The 18,047-nt window shown below is 42.6% G+C and overlaps 1 protein-coding gene across 1 annotated transcript in view; it reads right to left on the bottom strand.

Moving 5' to 3' along the window:
• SPATA7 (spermatogenesis associated 7) overlaps positions 1 to 18,047 on the bottom strand; it is a gene marked incomplete at its 5' end in the record, with an annotated part of 59,681 nt that overhangs the window by 7,481 nt on the left and 34,153 nt on the right. The window contains 2 exons of the mRNA XM_019552380.1: positions 4,515 to 4,578; positions 7,834 to 8,315. Of these exons, the coding sequence (XP_019407925.1) occupies positions 4,515 to 4,578; positions 7,834 to 8,315 (546 nt within the window). The remainder of the gene's footprint in view (positions 1 to 4,514; positions 4,579 to 7,833; positions 8,316 to 18,047) is intronic.

The following is an 18,047-nucleotide window of genomic DNA, read 5'->3' as shown; positions in this document are numbered from 1 at the left end:
GATGACTACCTGGCTGGACTCATTTGAGTCCAGTCTTTTCTCCCACCCAGGCGGGGGGTCGGACTTGAAGATCTACAAGGTCCCTTCTGACCCTACTTCTATGATTCTATGATTCTATGAAGTAATAAGGCTTGGCACTTGTAACCATTAGCCTACAGCATATTGTTTCAGTCACTCAGCTTGAAGATCAAGTCGTCTACTGCATGCATTTTAAATGATGACACCCAGAAAAGGGCACTCACTATATGGCTTCCTTTCCCTTTCTCAACAGCCAGGAAAAATAAAGTCTAATGTAAAACCAAAATCTTCTGATAACCTTGAGGAAAGCTTTCTTAATAGCATTCAAGTAACTTCTATACCTGTCTTTAATCAATTCAGATGAAGCCACCTCAGGACAGACAGAACTACTTGCTTTATTCATAATCAGAAACATAAAGGGTCCTGCAAAATCCAACTCAGGCAAGTAACTCTATTAACTTTGACAGGACTTGTGTTTAAAGACTTCTTGTCAGTGTACTGGCTGTGGATGAAATCCAGCGTGTGTTAAATTATCTGTATGAGGAACCTAAATTCCATGTCAAGCTCTTCCATGGGAAAACTGAGCAAGATGGGGAAAGGTTACAACAATCTGAAGCCAGGGAAATTATTTCATCTCTTCAAAGGGAGGGGGAGATTAAAGAGACAGGGAGGAGGTTAGATGTAATTTCACTTTACTGGTATAAAACAAAATGTATTCAAGACTCCCAAAATATAAACATACTGCAGTGCTATTGGGAAGTCCAGATAACCAGGATTTATTCAGCTTGTTCAGCTATAAAACCCCCACCATAAACAGCATCAATCAATACCATGACATAAACGTTAGTAAGAATTATCCGGTATAAGAGATGAATGTATACACCATTGTCGTTATTGTCAGAAGACTACATATTGTATCTGAGGGACAGATTCTATCACCCTTGCTCAGGCATAGTACCTTAGAATAACATCCAGCAGAGAACTCAAGGGCATAAAGCAGGATATGGGCAGAATCTGGGCACCAAGCTCTACAACTGTGATCCAAAATTCCTGCTCAGATGCTTCCTAACTCAGGAGGTTCCTAAATTACACCGTGCCCTTATTTTGACTTTAACATATTTTGGATGCCAGAAACTGAACCTCTCATGTGTGCCCAGATCCTTTGAAGGGGGCCACAGGAAGTGTAAGGAAATAAGGCTCAGGATCTCCCTGCTTGCCCCTTCTACAAGGAGGTTAGGACTGTAATAACTAAATCAGGTTGCCGCTTTAATTTAAAAAAAAATTATGGAGGAGTGCCTTCAGTCTTCTAAGGGGTGCCTTGAGTCGAAAAAGGTTGAAAACCACTAAAGTAGCATTCCTCCCATGAAGTCCCTTGAAAAGCTTGATATAAGTTCTTGTTATTTTGCTATTACTCTTTGTGGCAGCTGAAAAGTATGTCTGTGTGATAAAAGTGCTTGCTGAAGGCTCTATGAAGATTAGATCAAGTATTTTTCTGTATTTGTTTAGATATTAAGCTATAAGTTGCTGCTAAAAGCCTAAAGATAGTTTAAGATGTAGTAAGGCTTTGTATAAAGTAAGGCCTAGTAAATTTAGCAAAGCCTAGAAGTAGTAAGGCCCTGTGGTGCAGTTAAAATTACCTTATTAAAGGAATGCAAGGCTTATACTGCTATTGGTCAGTCTAAGGACAGTTGAAGAAAAAGAAATCTAAGTGGTCATACGTTATCAGTGTCCTTCAGAAGCTATACATTAGCTGAAATATTTGGAAAACATTCAGAAGGAAGATGCAGCTCTGTGGAAAGAATTAGTTAGCTGTTGCCTGAATCAGTGGGCCCATGGACCTTGAGGAGCCCAAGAACTGCATTCCAGGGTCCTTCCCGGTACCCCTCAGACAGCATTGTTCGGGAACGCCTGACCTCGCTGAACTTTCTGGAAAGAGAAGCTTGCTGTGTATCAGGCATCAGAGGGACTGCCGATAAGTTGCCGACGTGAATTGCTTTTGTCTTTCATCGTTTGTCTTGTTACTACACGTAGTTGTGTTTTTGTTATGGTAATAAATCTTTCTTACCTTTCTACCCCTGACCACACTCTCAATCTAAACCCTCCACAGGCGGCTGGGACACTTTTTACCCTCTTTGTTGAAACTGTACTACTGTGCAGAATGCAACATATATTAAACCTGAGAGAGAGCAAAAGAAAACCTCACTCTGTATCTTAGCAGTTAGGTAATTAACCTGGGAGGAGAGTCCTGGGTTCTGGTCCCTGCTCCAAGGACCGTTTAAGCACCCTGTCCAGTGACTGTTTAAAGTATATTATAAAAGCCACCTTGGAAGCAAGGCCCTGAACATATGCTCCTGTTTATGAATGCTGCACTCAAAGCCTGTTTTCTTATTTGCATCTACTTTTACCTGTATTGTTACTTGTACACACCACGATTTTTGCCCTTTCATGCACTGAAACTGCATGTTTGTTTGCATGAAAAAGATTTCCTGATGCTTTAAAAGTCTTTGTTGTGCGTTAAACTAAAAGTCCTTGGATGTAGTTTAGTTTGGCTCACCCGGAATTAAAGTTTTGTGTCCATGGATTTGTTGCATGCAAACACAAAGACACTCAAAGACATGTAATAAGCCTCTTTGTCCACCAGCTAACACTGCAAATTTTTCATAGTTCACCCCTTCAAATTGCTTTCACTTTTGAATTGCTTTCATTTTTCTTTTCTTGGGTGGTTTTCGCTCCCTGCTTCCACAGCTGTGTGACGGGGCACGGGCATGAGGTGGGTAGGAGGCTCTGGGCTGGGGTGGAAGAGACAGCATTGGACCATCCTGCCCTCCTGCAGCACCAGCCAGGAACCTGGTTTAATCTGTTTGAAAACCTAGTGCGTGTTGTGAGAGAGAGAAGGAGCCACCGGGCTCCAAAGCACATGGGCTAAACAAAAGCTCAGCGGCCCCAGGTCCGCAGCCCCAAGGAGCCCGGCAGAAATCTCCCTTACCCAGGTGTTTTGGGAGGGGAGGGGCAGAGAACTCCTGCGCCAGTATAAAGAAAAGCCCGGGACAGGAAAGCGAGAGGAGCGCAGGACTGGAAAGAGTAGAAGGAGGAGCGAGCCGGCACATGCTGCAGGGAACTCTGAAAGCGACGTGGAGTGCTGGTAGGAGACTCTTGCAGAGAGTAAAACCCACAGCGGGGACTTAGAGCCAAGTCTACTAACCCTGCGGGGCACAGAACTGTTTGTTTACATGCTGGGAGCTGGCAGAGCCCAGCAGGGAAGGTGGTACCATAATAACCGTAATAGAGGGGCAGCATAGACTTTCACGGTACAGTAATACATGTAAAAGTGGCAGAAACCAATAAGATGGTGTTAGAGATGGGCTCACGGTGATAAAAGAAGTCGTGGTGACCTCCACAAGAGGCTCTGAGAGAGACAGCCACCAAAGAGGGACTGGCCACACGAAGATCAATTTTGGTTTAGATATTGGCTGCAAACAGCAGGAACATTGACACAGGCCAGGAGAGCCTTCTCTGCTTTCTTGTTTTCTTTTTGGTCTTTTGTTGGTTGTTTGATTGGAACATGTGGCAGGACCAACTGACTGGTTAGACCCCGGTGGAACGGGCGAGGGTGTAGGGGTGGCAGAGCCCTCAGGAGCGCAGGACCCCACGGGACAACGGTGAGACTACTAATTGGACTACATGTACAGGTAATGAACCAACTCCATTAACATCAAGTTGTGGCAGGAAAAACGTGGGCGTGTAGATCATCAATTACAATATATATCATCCTAGTCGAGCGGAAGGCGGTGTCCTACAGGTCCACAAGGGACTGCAATACATGACACGTGTAAGCACAAATGCGACTCTCTAAGGTTTAATTCGTTTGAAAACCTAGTGCATGTAAACATAGATGTGATGCTCTAAAATAAACAAATTTAGATTTTATAAATCTATTTAATTTAATGAGAATTAAAACCTGTGGTGTGTACAGGTGCTCCTAGATTCTGCTGAACCTGGAGGCTGGGATTGACAGCTAACTGGGGCTCCTAGCCTCTAGGGCACAGCGGAGGCCTTGAATCCATTGTGCTCCTGAGGCTAAGATAGGTGATCAGCTGACTGGCTTCCTATTTGCTGGTGCAGGGGGAGCCCAGGACCATGATCCCAGGCTCCTTCTGTACTGGCAATAGGGTGCAATGGAGATCTGATCCTCTACCCAGAATTGCACTTCCTGCCATACACATGCAGCATGGCAGGAAGCTTGATTGTTAGGCCTGTGAATCAGATCCTATGGCACCTTTAAATGACCATCTGCCAAGGGCCTATTTCTTATCATTCCCTCTCATTTCTTTGGAACCCAGGCCTCTGAACATGGTGAATTCAGCTGTCAACCCATCTAGAAAATGAAACTGGATTTTGCTCTAAGCTGCAGTGACAGATGAAATATGTGCTCTGCTACCATGCTGAAGGATGTTTTGTAAACATCTAGATGATTGATAAATATACTTTTTTATTACCTGTGTTATGATCTTTTGGAAGTCAGTAACTTTTCTCTCAGATGCTTTCGACTCAGATTGAAAACTACAAAGTTAAAAAATAAATATTAGACAGACTGCTCACAATATATGGACATCATAGGCCAATAGTCTACTTTCCATAACATAGGCTTGGATTTTTTAAAGTCACCTTGGGGATAGGAACACTCAATGTCCATCAATTTTAAAGGGAACTGGGCATTCATATCCCTCTGACAGCTTTGAAAATATGTGCCATGGCTGCTACTTAAATATGAAAAGCAAGTGATTGTCAGTTTTCAGTTTGCCAACATTTAAAGCAATAAAGTCATTTTTAGATCATCTAAATCCATCTCCTGACTGGATAGTTACTGAGGGTAAATAGTAGGACGTGCGAAGCTGCAGTCACTGATTTGATCCAGAATTTGGCCTGATTCAGTGGCCTAATCTCTGAATCCAAATCAAATCGGGAGACCCATTAAAATGTCCGAATTGAATCTGAATCCTTTGAATCAATTCAGAAAAGATTCAGAGATTTGGATCCATCACAGAGAGGCAGGCATAGTCAGGTAGCTACAGGTTCTCCCCTGGCTTCTCCAGCTGTGCTTGCCTCTCCCTAGGCAGGGGGAGCTACCAAGAGAAGCCCCCATGGCTGCCCTTCCTAGCCCCATACCCCACCTGACCTGAGCCTCCTGGCACTTTAAACTGGGGTGTGAGGTCTGCATGGTGGGGGGGTCTGCCAGGAGGTCCCAGAGCCCCCACAGCCCCTGCTGCACCAGGTGAGCGTGGGGCTTTTTTTTGTTTGTTTTAAATGGAGGAAGGCTGGGGCCGGGCGGGGGCTGGGGCTGGAGTTGGGCAGGGCAGCCATGGGGGCTTCTTCTGCGGCTCCCCCTGCCTGGGTTCCCAGTAGATCTGTATCTCTGAATCAGCCCCAGATCTCCAATTCTGATTCAGCCAAATTGAATGGGGACAGTGATTCGAATCACCGAATCGAATCACTGTCCTCCAGATTGGCTGAATCCGAATCCAAATTGAATACTTCCCCATTCGCACAGGCCTAGTAAATAGAACATTCAGAATAGTTGGAAGTGGAAACTATCCTATACTTCAACATAAAACACATCAGGGGTGATGTGTGGGATTCATGCTCAGCAAGTCAATGGTAGAAATATGCAACTTTGTAAGTTATCACTCTGTGGGCATGTCTACATATGTGCTTTAATGCACAGTAGCCTATTTTACTGTGCATTAAAGCATCATGTAAAAAAAACAGGTGATTATGCTAATAAGCAGTAAAATAGGCTACTGTGCATTAAGCATAACTTGAAAACCACATGCATTCATTACTGCACATTAATGCAGTCTAATGTGCATTTCTTTAGTACCTCACATTGGAGGTACTCAAGTTAATGTACATTAAAAAAAGCACCTTAATGCACATGTAGACACGCCCAGTCTCATAAAATCTATAGAATAAAAGCAGCAAGCCTCAACTCTCTTCCAGCACAGGAAAATGCAGTAAAGAAGAAAACAGAAATTCTGCAGCTTGGCGTTCAGATTTAAAAAAAAAAGAAAAATAGGGAAAAAAAATGGCCCAGAGAGTTCATTTTGCCCAATACATTGCCCTTCTTGATCAAAAACTTCAAATTTTAATTTAACAAGGAAAAAGTAAAATGAAAATGCAGTAGAAATGCTCAAAAAGGTTCACAGAAGCCTAAGAAGCTTAAGAATTATACTTTAAATGATTAGGTTGAAGCATCCAAAATTCATGTATTAGAAACAAAAATGATGTTTTCTGAAAAATTCAGAACACTGTATAAATACAATTGCTTTAAAGTTTCTTTTATCTGCCTTTTTGCTACAGACAAGTGAGAGAAATGGATGTTTATTTTAAACAGATGTTAAAATGCCCATTCTCCCCTTGTTATTAATAGGAATTCTATGTGAGGCATGTACCTGCCTTAATAAAATGGCTGCCTTTCCAAAAATGTTAATATACCTAATGATATTTTGGCATTTCATCTGTGTTGAAATATAATTAGACCACAGTACTTTGATCACAGCCTGTGTCATAAGAGAGTGATAAAGTTAACAGAGGAGATGGAAAGAAGAAAGGCTCATAGAGTGTCTTGCAAATGTGACTGTTAAATCATTTAAATTACACCCACTAGGCAAGCTCGGATTTCAGATCTGGTGCCCTAGTTTAATCAGCTGGACTGCAGGCAACAGCTGAGATCTTCCCAGGTGTTGGAAAATTACATTCCTACTTTTGATTCTCTGCCAAGTGGTTTCAGGAGTGCTGAAGTCACTGCTCCAAATTCAACTCTGTGGATTCAGCCATGAGATTATGGCGCTCTTAGCACTCCTATGAACTTCAGTGGGAGCTGAGCCATTCACCCCCTCCCATGACTGGCACCCTGTGATTATCCTCTATTCCCTCAAAAGATGGTAGATCTCCCAGTAACCATCTTAAGAGTGATCTGATACATGAGAAAAAAATTATCCTAAGAGAGAGAGAAAGGAAAAAAAGGAGAGTTAGGGATACAGGCATTGAAGAGACTGGGACCCTAAGACAGTAAGGGATTATTACTTTGGAAAGAACACAACACAGGCAAAGGCAATTGATTTTGTACATAATGCTTCATACCAATTATAGCCTAAATAATTTAACAAAAACACAGATTCACACTTTTATTGTGTCTTGTTTTTAAAAGGGCAATGAAAAGATATTCAAGGAGAGAAAAGGCATTTTTGGATCACTTTATAAGATTAAAAAAAAGGACAGAAAAGGAATCTTTGAATCACTTTATAAGATTTTTAAAAAAGGAACCGGAGAATTAGAGAACTGCCTGAGATGGCAGGGGCTGCCGAGTGGAAGGTTTGTGTGCCACCAACACTAGTACATATCAGAGAGAGAGGACCGGGAGAGCAAAGACACAGGGCGTGCTCCTTGATTTCCTACCAACACATGCTGCTATTTACACCAATGCAAATTCCCTCAAGTACAATGCAGTTTGGACATGGTAGCGTTTCAAACCTAAATTGTATTGGTATAAATGACAACACAGGATACAAGGCAGTAAAGAATCAGGCCCAAGATCTATGAGGCAGAATGGAATGAATCTTGGAGGTTCTTAAAAAGAGCAGGCCAAGTTGTTCTGTTCTAAGTTTTATAATAATAAGTCAAAGGATCTCACTTTCATTTTCCTAGATTTCTAACTGGGTAAAAGAGGGCAGAATTTGGTGTAGTTTTTAGCCTTATGAAAAGCCTTGTCTGATTAACAAACCACACTATTTCAAAAGAAAATTTTAATTTCTGTACCTGCTTACATCAGTCTGTGTTTCTGCTTCCACCTGCTGCTTGCGAATGTTCTTCCTTTTTCTTTTAGCAGGAGTGTAGTACCTGTACTCTGACAAGAAAGATTTTGCTTCTGATTTTAAGGTGCGCGGTGTGAATGGTTGCTGGTTGTCAGTAAAGAGATCTGAATGCTTATCTAGGAGATCACCACTATAGAGTTTGCATTCAGCCTCCTGCTGTGTGTGTGAATGACCAACGCTCATAACACTATCAGCAGAGAAACTATATGAAACCTCAGAGTGTTTTCTCAATGGACTTGAATTACTGACACTTGACTTAGAGGCAGAGGCATTAGATGTTTTCTGAGTATCTTTCCTGTCGCACTTTGTGGGACTGGAGACATCCAGGCCTTGCCTGTCTGAAAATGACAATGACCTAGATAAATACTTCTGTGAATTTTGTGTGCAGGGAGATAGCTGCTCATTGTCTTCTGTTTCACAGGAAACCTAGGAAAACACAAAGTTAAAACATGATTTAATTGCTAAGCAAGCAGACAACAGCTTTGCTCATTGGGGGTCTCTGCTGCTCCTATGGCAGTTTTACCAAGCTGCCAGGGGTGTTTTTCTGAATGGTTTTGCCTTTCAGCAAAGTTAAATCTGTTACAAAGAAGTGTTACAGCTGATATTTTTTGTCACCTCTAACCGGTGAAGAATTACAAGAGTAAAGGCCTGGAAGATGGAGATTAACACTTAAAATGTTACTTTTTACACTCAAAATAGCCACAGAGAGGCTGAAAAGATGCCAACTCTCAGCATTTTAGCCTGTGCATTAAGCCACAGGTTTATTTCTTTTCAGTCCAATAGCTGAATATACTTTAAAAAGCCAAAAGAAAAAAAAGTTAATACCTTCACTGACCAAATTGGCTCCCTTTGTGCTGCATGGACAGAGAACGGCGAGTGGAAATGACCTGCAATTCCCCTGCTAGGTATTTCATTACAGTGGGGAATCCTCCAGCAGGTGTGTAACCAGTCTGACCTGGCCCAATGCCTCCCTCCCAAAGCCCGTTCACATGGGAGCATGTTCCATTCCAGCTATCTCCAGATAATGGATAGCTCACAGGGAACAACTGCCAGCTCAAATATTTGGCCAGCTTGGGAGCAGCACTAACTTGGGCTGGGACACAGAATCAGAGAGCTATAACTGGCCTTTGGTTCTCAATTTATATATATTGGCTGACATAAAAATGGAGCTACATCTAATTCAGTACAGGAAGTTTCTGTGTCACAGTGCACACCAGTCACACACAAGAGCTTAAGGCAGGAAGTAAAGAACATCGTCACCCATCTAAATGATATATAGACAATTCATTGATATTTGCATAGGAACTAACTGAAAATGCAAAGTATTTATTATAATTTCAGCTGAGAGTTTGTTTAGATGAAGTATTGTCACTTTGAAACATAAAAGAGAGGATTGTATTGGGTGACATGCCAGTGTTGTAGCAGAATTCAAGACAGTATCTATGTTGTTAGACACAAACAGGCAGTATTTTGCTCTCTCCATCACTAAAATAAAGTCTTCAGTGTTTGAACACAGGTCCTGGGCTTATACAAGCTCTGCCCAGAGCAGGTTTGTGAGTATTTACCAAAGTGACTTTATGCCACTTATCTCCAAACTGCCTGGTCCTAAACTAGTTTCTGGTTTGAAGTGAAGTAGCCTGATAACTGCTCTAATCTATGACAGGTGCCAGGGACAAGGACTATTCCAGCAACCATGTATTGCCACTGCTTAGAGATATCTTGGCCATGCTCCCTCTCTGGGGGCTGTGTGGGGGTGGCACGGCTGCTGAAAATTGCTTTGTGAGGGAAGAATCTGCCAGGAGGGCAGATTCAATCGGTTAAGCCTGCTTTGTGCTGCTTGAGTAGAGGAAGGCACTTAAGGTCTCTTGGGTTTCTTCATTATTTAAAATTAACATTTAAGAATAAATTAAAAATAAGCTGATAAATGTGCAGTGAAGGGTGGGTGTGCAACTTTCCTCTACTAATAAGATGGCATAAGGAACTGATGGCACAAGGTTAATATTGTGGGAAGTGCTGTTAGTAGCTGTGGACCTTTTGTAGAATAATCTCCAGATATGCATGAGACGCTTCTAGTCTCCCACTGAAAATGAACAAGAATGAGCAAATTCCTGAACATTTTGTCTGCTGTAGTGTGCAGTCTGGCAACTATTAAGATACATGATTCACATCAGAGAATCACAAACATTAGAACTAAAATAAACCAAACTGTTCCTAAAAGTAGAATGGCTCCCCATGGTACACCTCCTGCTTTTGCCTTCCCCAAACAACAGCATTTTTTAAAGTTCTAGGCCAGAGGTTTCCTTATTGCATACCTCCTTCCAAATTTAGAAGCTGCCTGCGTATCCCTACCAGTATACATTTTATATTTTACCTCCTTAAATGCCAAGTATTATTATAATGAAAATTAAATCCACCATAACACAATTTCTTTCGCATTCCCCCTCCTCCCCCCGAGATACCTGGCGCACCCCGTAGAGTATGCGTACTACAGTTTGGTAATCCTGCTCTAGGCAATATGACTTCCTGCTGTATAAAAAAATTTGCATTATTTCCCAATAACTATTAATTAATCTTTGTGTCTCTGCTACCCAGGAATCCTGGTTTTCCCTGATAAAAAAAAATTGCAAGTTCTCTGATAAAAAATCTCAAATTCTCTAATAAACCCCACAAAATCTGTGATTAAAATTACCCCTGCCAGTTCTCCCCTAGCCCTGCTTGTGCCTGTCACTCCCCACAGCCTCCTGGTACTGGTTGTGCCCCCTACCCCCCACCCACAGGCCCTGATCCCCATCCCAGCTGCAGGGGCCCCCCAGCTGTCAGGGCTATGGGGCAAGGGACCTGCATCCGTAGCCCTCTGCCTCCAGCAGGAGGCAGTGTCTACTGTAGCTGAGCGGAGCCCAACTCCACCCTGCTGCGGGCTGGGGGTGGGGAGGACAGCTCACCGCTCCAGCCTGCACTCCTGGGGGGCAGGAGGGATCTGTGCCCCCCAGATATGTGCACAGGTTGGGTATAGACTGCATGCTGTGGGCTTCTGCCCTGCTGCCCTCCCCTGGGGCCTCTGCAGCCCAGCGGGTGTGACCCAGCACTGCAGGGCAGAGTGGGGCCACACAGGAAACCTCTTGAGCTCCGCGCTGCCTTGGAGATGCATCCCCTGCATAAGTAGCTGCAGTGAGGGCAGTGGCATGGGGTTGTGCCCCTCAAAGATGCTGCACATGCAGGGGATACATCACCAAGTCAGTGTGGAGCTTTCAGCTTTCCTGCATGGCCACACTCTTCCCTGCAGTGCTGGGTCATGCCTGCCAGGCTGCAGAGGCCCCAGGGGAAGGCAGCAGGGCGGGAGCCCAAGTTCGCATCTGCCCTGCCCCCTACCCGCACACAGATCTAGGGGCATGGGTTCTCCCTGGCAGTGACTGCTGCACCGAGGAGCCAGCTCCACTCTTCCACTCTCTCACCCCCCAGATGAGCCTCCCATGGCCCCATCCTGCTCCCAGCTGGGGCTCTGCAGCTGCGTATTGCAGCCACAGGCCCCACACATCACCCACCTGGGCAGCAGCCCCAGCCCCAGCCCCAGCTCTGTCCAACTCCGTCCCTCCCTCATTTTGGGGACCTCAATCCCTTTCTCACCCCCACAGTTACTGGCGGGACCTGCTCTCCAGGCTGCCTGGGCCATGTGTATGTACATGCACATGGTGCCCCCAGCCTGATTGCCCTCCTCCCACTCCCTCCCAGCCCCTTGCAGGCTGCAACTCTGCCAGCCTGCAGAGAGTTTATTGCAAAACTGCAAAATCCACAGGTTTCTCTAGTAAAATGAGAAATCTGCGTTTGCCTTCAGTAAAGGTAAAATCCTTGGTTTACTTCATTTTTCCATGATATCCTTGCTGATATCTCAAGACTGATCCATGCTGAAATCTCAAGACTGCATGGCATTTTAGGTTAAAACTTCAGGTAATCAACATTGCTACTGCAACACATTAATAACACTGCTTAAAATGTATTTAAAAAAAACCCAAACAAGGGATACCATCAAAAATAAATCACAGCCCACACTATGCTCATATAATACCTCTTCCCCATATTCCCTCTTTCCACTTTTCTCTAAATTTAATAAAGAAGGTACAAGTAGTCTAGTCAGAGAAAATATCTGAAATGTGTTTACATGCTAATGACTAAGGCAAAGAGCTAATGTTTTTACAGTTAGTAGAAATGAAATAAACCCTTCTTGATGGTGTTTCATGTGAGCCAACTTCATTGTATTGCTGCAGCACAATTAAGTGCTGAACTGATAACCTGCAATAACAATACCAAACAAATGCCTGTGTTAGCAGGCAGCATAATAAGGTTTACCAGAGTGATTGTTTAAATGTAAAATAGTTGCAGCTGTAGTTCAGCACTATGGAAAACAGATAACACTGGAAAGTTTTGGAACCCACCTATTTGAATGTTTTTGAAAGCAAATTGCAAATTGCCTACCAGTTATAAAAACAACTGGTATAGGTACTTCTCAAAATAAAGTAAAGCACTGGAACTTGTTACTCAGAGAGGTTGTGGTTTCTCCATCTTGGGAAGTTTTTAAGACCCAGGTAGGAAAAAATCATCCTTGGCTGGGATGATTTAGTTGGCAATGGTCCTGCTTTAAGCACAGGATTGGACTAGATGACCTCCTGAGGTCCCTTCGAACCCAAATTTTCTATGAATCTGTGAAAATAAGCCACACAGTAAATCATACTTTGGGAGCCTATGGTAACCTTTGACAAGTGGGAACTCTGAAGTAGTATCTAAAATAAATACTATTTCTTTGGTTGTTATGGGTTCTGGACCAATTACTCCACTGATTATACCTCATGAAAATCCAGTGGGACCTAGTCCTTGAATCTGGCACAAATTAAAGGGGAATAAAAAAAATAAAGATGGTAGCATCCCATTTTTTCTTTCTCCCTATTTCTGGGGCTGCTGGGACCAAATTCTTACACCTGTCAGGGATTGCTGGACCAGTGCAATACTATAGACACACCTGAGATTATCTTCCTAGAGAAACCAATGAAGTACCCCGTCCCCTGCAACTGGGGCAATGTGCAGTTCTCCAAACATGTCAGTTTTAAGGTTCCTTAGTACTGTCAAGGAGGTACAAAGACATTCCCTCAGGGTCCAGGAACTAGCTCACAAATTTCATGGCACAAGGGGTGTCAGCTGGAATAAAAGGAATCTCTAAACTTTGCCATTAAGTGGCCATGCGCATCTACATGAGATGCCGACTGCACGGTCATTACTGCACAGTCATTTAGTACCTGTATGACTGCAGTAACTGGAGTTTCTCTGCAGTAGCACTGCCAAATGACTTTTTTGTTACACTAACTGTGCACTAGCCTGAGACTGCTGTGCAGTAGTGTCATGTCATACTTTCTGCCATCTGACACTACTGCGCAGTAGTCACAGGCTACTAACTAGTCAGTGTCTAATGTAGACACGGCCTGCATGTAACCAACAGATTTGGAAATTTAAACAGTTCTTTCTGTATAAACAATCAAACTGTAAATGCATATATTATCTGGTTTTGTTATGACACATCTTACCACTGGAGATTTATCTAAAGAAGAAAATGAAAGTAGCAACACTTTTGCCATTACAGAGAAAGAATTGCAAACATTCCGTTTGGGACTGCATGAGAGATTTTAACTCTGCCCAGCAAAGAAAAATTAGTTTTAATTATGTAGTGGAGGTCACCTTGTTTTCAATGTTTGTATTTACTATATATGCAGGGGTGCTATTTAAGAGGTATCTGTGTTTCCTTAGGAGTCCAAGTATTTCGCTTAGACAATGCTAATTTGAATATAATATATCCTAAGAAAATTAATGTCAATATACGTAAATGTTTCAAGCCGGTTGATCTTGCTATATATGCACATATAGTGCATCTGGAATTAACAGAATTTAAAAATTAAAAGCATTTCTAGTATATATTTCTTGCACACTAGCACGTTTCAAAATGGTCACACCTGCTATTTTATTTTTTCCAAAACATAGCAAAAACACATGCTACATAGTGAAAGTGACCAGCCATTTTTCTCCCATCCCTTTTTAAAACAAAAAGTTGCAACAATAATAAAGAGAAATGTACTGGGTCTCCATCCTACATGGCTTTTATATGTCAGTGTAACTTTCCTGACTTTTGCAGAGTTGCTTCTTATCACACCACCAAAATCAAAGGTAAACCAAGACAATTGTTTCTTTACCGTATCATAACTTAAAATTGGCTGTGATTTACTCTTTGGGAGTCATGGTTAGGGGACAGTTAAAAAAATAACCCAGGAATCTAGGTTGGCTTTTGGCATGGCTGTGTATCCTGAAATTTTCCATTACCAGTCAGAAGCACCCATGAATAGGATGGTCTGAGCATTGGTTCTGAAGTATCTCATCTTGCTTGCATCATAAATTTGACTCCTAGCAGGATAAAATCAGACCCTTCAGAGGTGGATACACAAAGTTTCATGCAGTTCAAAAGAAGTGGATCTTTCATGACAGCTTAAAAGATACTGTAACAACTGTCAAAAATGTAAGCATTTGTGGATGAGTTATGTGCTACTATACTGTCCTCCTGGTTGCGGTTATCTACCCCAGGGATGGCTACACTTCAGTGGTGCTCTGTGCATATGGACTGTATGGTATTTTGGGAACTTCTGGGATGAACGTGCCATATAACAGGGGTGTAGGTTGTAGCCATGTTGATCTAAAGACATAAGCAGACAAGGTTCTTTGGGTGAATCTGATATCTTTTATTAGTCCACCTTAAATCACTGGAAAAAAATTTTCTTAGCAAGCTTTCAGGTTTAAAAACCTTTTGTCAGGCTGAGGAAGCCTCTGGGGTTGGTGTGTGTTCTTCTATTCATTCTATCCAGGAAGAACACACACCAACTGCAGAGGCTTCCTCAGCCTGACAAAAGGTTTTTGAACCTGAAAGCTTGCTAAGAAAATTTTTTGCCAATGATTTAAGTTGGTCTAATAAAAGATTTCAGATTCACCCAAAGAACCTTGTCTATCTAGGTACCATATAAGTAAGTTGTTGTTATGAATGCCATTTGAAGCTAAAAATGAAGGAAGCTATCATTTCTGACAGCTTTTGGGTCACCATAGACTGAAGAAATTGGTAAGATTTATAGAAAATCTCAGGTCCAAAAAAAAAAAAAAGGAATTTCTCTGGGATTTCTCTCCTCTGGAATCATATTTAGACTCTAACCCACAACTATAATTTAAAAAAAAAAGAAGTCACTTAGCTGCTAAAACAGTATCAGAGTGTTGGTTCTTCAGAAACAAAAGAATCTGTAACACAGAGGCTGCTATTGAATAACCATGACTCTACAAAACAAGCCACAAAGCTTCCTGCATATCAGACACTTTGCAGAGCTATCATGAAATAGGTTGGCTCTAGAAACCTTAGAAATGCTGCAAATGCAATCTAATACCAGGTTTTACTGAAGTGGGGGAAAGCTCTGTCTTGAAGAATCACAATGTTACACTGGGAAATAGTGCCCTCCATGAAAATTAATAAACTGCTCCTCTGATTTTCTTTTCCAATTGCTCTCATTTGTTCTGTATGATGAGAGCAAAAGGTGAGTCTAATCTATTTTTATGCTTTCCCTGATCTATGTCCTCACCTAGAACAGGGATTTGCCTTGAGACTGCTCTAAGTTATGTTTACTGTTACTTTGTCAATTGTTTGCCCTATGTATCCCATCCAATGCCCTACATGGTGTTACCCCATTTATCTCCTCTTCTACGTGCCAGGAAACATCTGACACCTTTGAGTGACAGACACTGTTAAACATTTTTATCATGCTGATTTAAGTGCTTTCTAAGGTCAACCTAGGCATATCTATAAGACACTGTGGAGCTGCCTAATTAACTCTGCAGTAAAGTCTCCCCATCTACATGTGTGGCCCTATTAAGCTGTCGTAAACTAATAAACTCTGCTGTAGGAAAGTACTTTTAAATACAAGTATTGTCCTACAGTGGAGTTATTTACTGTGCAGCAATGCATGCATGGATACTGATGGGGCTGGCTGGGGAAAGAGGGAGCTTCAGTGCAGGGGCTGCCTGCCAGCTAGTCCTGCACTGAAGCACCTCGTCAGGTTGGCAGTCTGACCCGTGAGCCCCCTATCAGCCAGAGCTGCTCCAATCCATCTCAGTGTGCTGTGGTCCTGGGCACACATTCAAATGTGGTGGCTGGGAGCAATAAACTCTGGCATAATATGAACCAGAATTTATTGCTTCAAATTAATTGAACATGTAGATGCACCCTCAGTTTAGTAAAAAGTAAGACAAAGAATCTGTGTGTAGGTGTAACAGAAGCTGGGGTTTTGAAATTCAGTCACCACAGTAACTTTTTAAAGAATGAAACATGTAGTATTACCATTGGTGATGCGTAGGGGGTGCATGCGGGTGCACATGCACCCCCTGAGATTGGCTGTGCACCCCCTGAAATGCCAGCTGCAAAACCAGAAGTGCCAGCAGAAGTGCACTTCCGGTTTTGCTGCTGGTGATTTCGGGCTTGGTGATCTGCTGCTGGAGGACCCTCCCTCCCTGGTTGATGACTGGCCGCTGGGGGGACCCTCCAGCCCCAGTCAGTGATCTGGTGCCCCCCCCAGACTCGGAAGGCACCAGTCGCCCATGAATATTACTGTTCTAATTGTAGCCATTACATCTAAAGAACTTGTAGTTGCAAATTTCAGCCTATGAATGGTTAATTTTGAATGACAGTTTTTACACAAAAACAATGTAGTAGTGGGTCATTCTGGAGCAAACAATACTGTACTTATTCCTTCATGTAGTTGGCTCTATGTGTAAGATGACATGCTGAATAGACTATTAGAGGTATGAGCACATTCAACAGCATACAATACAGCTCTTAGGGGGAATGATGACTTTTACCTTTGTGTTTGTACAACACACACAACAGAGCACTAGTTGAGACTGATACCTCTGTGTCCTACTACAGCTTTAAATAATAATAAATGCAATCACAAGAAAGAGTGAAAAATGAGGAAAAAAAGAATACCGGACTAACCAGTATGTATGAGAAGTGAATACTAATGAATGAAGCTGTTCAAAAATAGAAAGTCAGGTGCATAAATCAAAGCTGATTAGCACATTTTTGGCAGATAAATCCATCCAGACATTCACCTTGCCAGAATTACAGGTGATAATACACACACACACACACACACACATATTACTTTGAGCTGGATATATACATTTTACAAGGGCAAATTTTATTGGGCAAGAAGTATGATTCAAGGCAGGCACACCTTTTGTTTAAGTATTCTTAAACTGAAAATGTCAATAGAGCAGTAGTAGCGTGATTACATTGTGTGATGACAGTTCTCTGCCCTACCATATCTTTCAAGAGGCACATTTAGAAATTATGGCTGCTTGCAGATATCAGAACAAAACAAAATGGAGCATTATTTCAAACTCAGTGTGCTCCTGCACCAAGCCCCACACATGCCCAGAAGAGGCATCGCATTAGTAGAACCCAGATTGCCCAAGATCTGTACAGACTGGGAGCTTTAGTGGGGCTTTTTGGGTGCTTTTATCTAATAACCGATTGAATCAGCGTTAGATAAAAGCAGCAAAAAGCCCCACTGAAGCATCTGATCAATACAGATGCTGCAGAGCTGGGTTGAAGTAATGCACTGCTTCTTTCAGTAAAGCATTTTTTTTTAACATCTGCATGCAGCCCATCTTATGGTTTTTTGCCACATCTATGTACTGCTACATCTAAAAAAACAACGTTGATTACAGTGGTTATGCTGCCGTAAGTGTCCAACAGGCCAACCTAAGCCTAGGACCTCAGCAGCCATGCCTGCAGTAAGCCTCAGTTGACGAACTCTGCCCCAGTTAAGGAGCAGCGAGCATCCTTATTGGCTGCTGGGAGTGCTGCCTACTAAGACTGTGCAAAACGGCACTGTTCCATTTCACCTTGAGTTTCAAGGTTTCCATGGAACAGCGTTTTGTATCTAATTTCATTTTGATTCAAAACAGCTGTTCCGGTTTGCTTCATCAAAACAGTGAGGCTGTTTCGACTCTGTTTTGAGTTTCACTAGATCGACCAGCGATGGAGAGTCAGCCCAGCTGGGCTGACTTTCCATGTCCGGTACTAGATTG

Source organism: Crocodylus porosus, unplaced genomic scaffold, assembly GCF_001723895.1.
Source record: "Crocodylus porosus isolate Cpor-Errol unplaced genomic scaffold, CroPor_comp1, whole genome shotgun sequence".
Lineage (NCBI taxonomy): Eukaryota > Metazoa > Chordata > Crocodylia > Crocodylidae > Crocodylus > Crocodylus porosus.
This window is presented reverse-complemented; position numbering and strand designations above follow the sequence as displayed.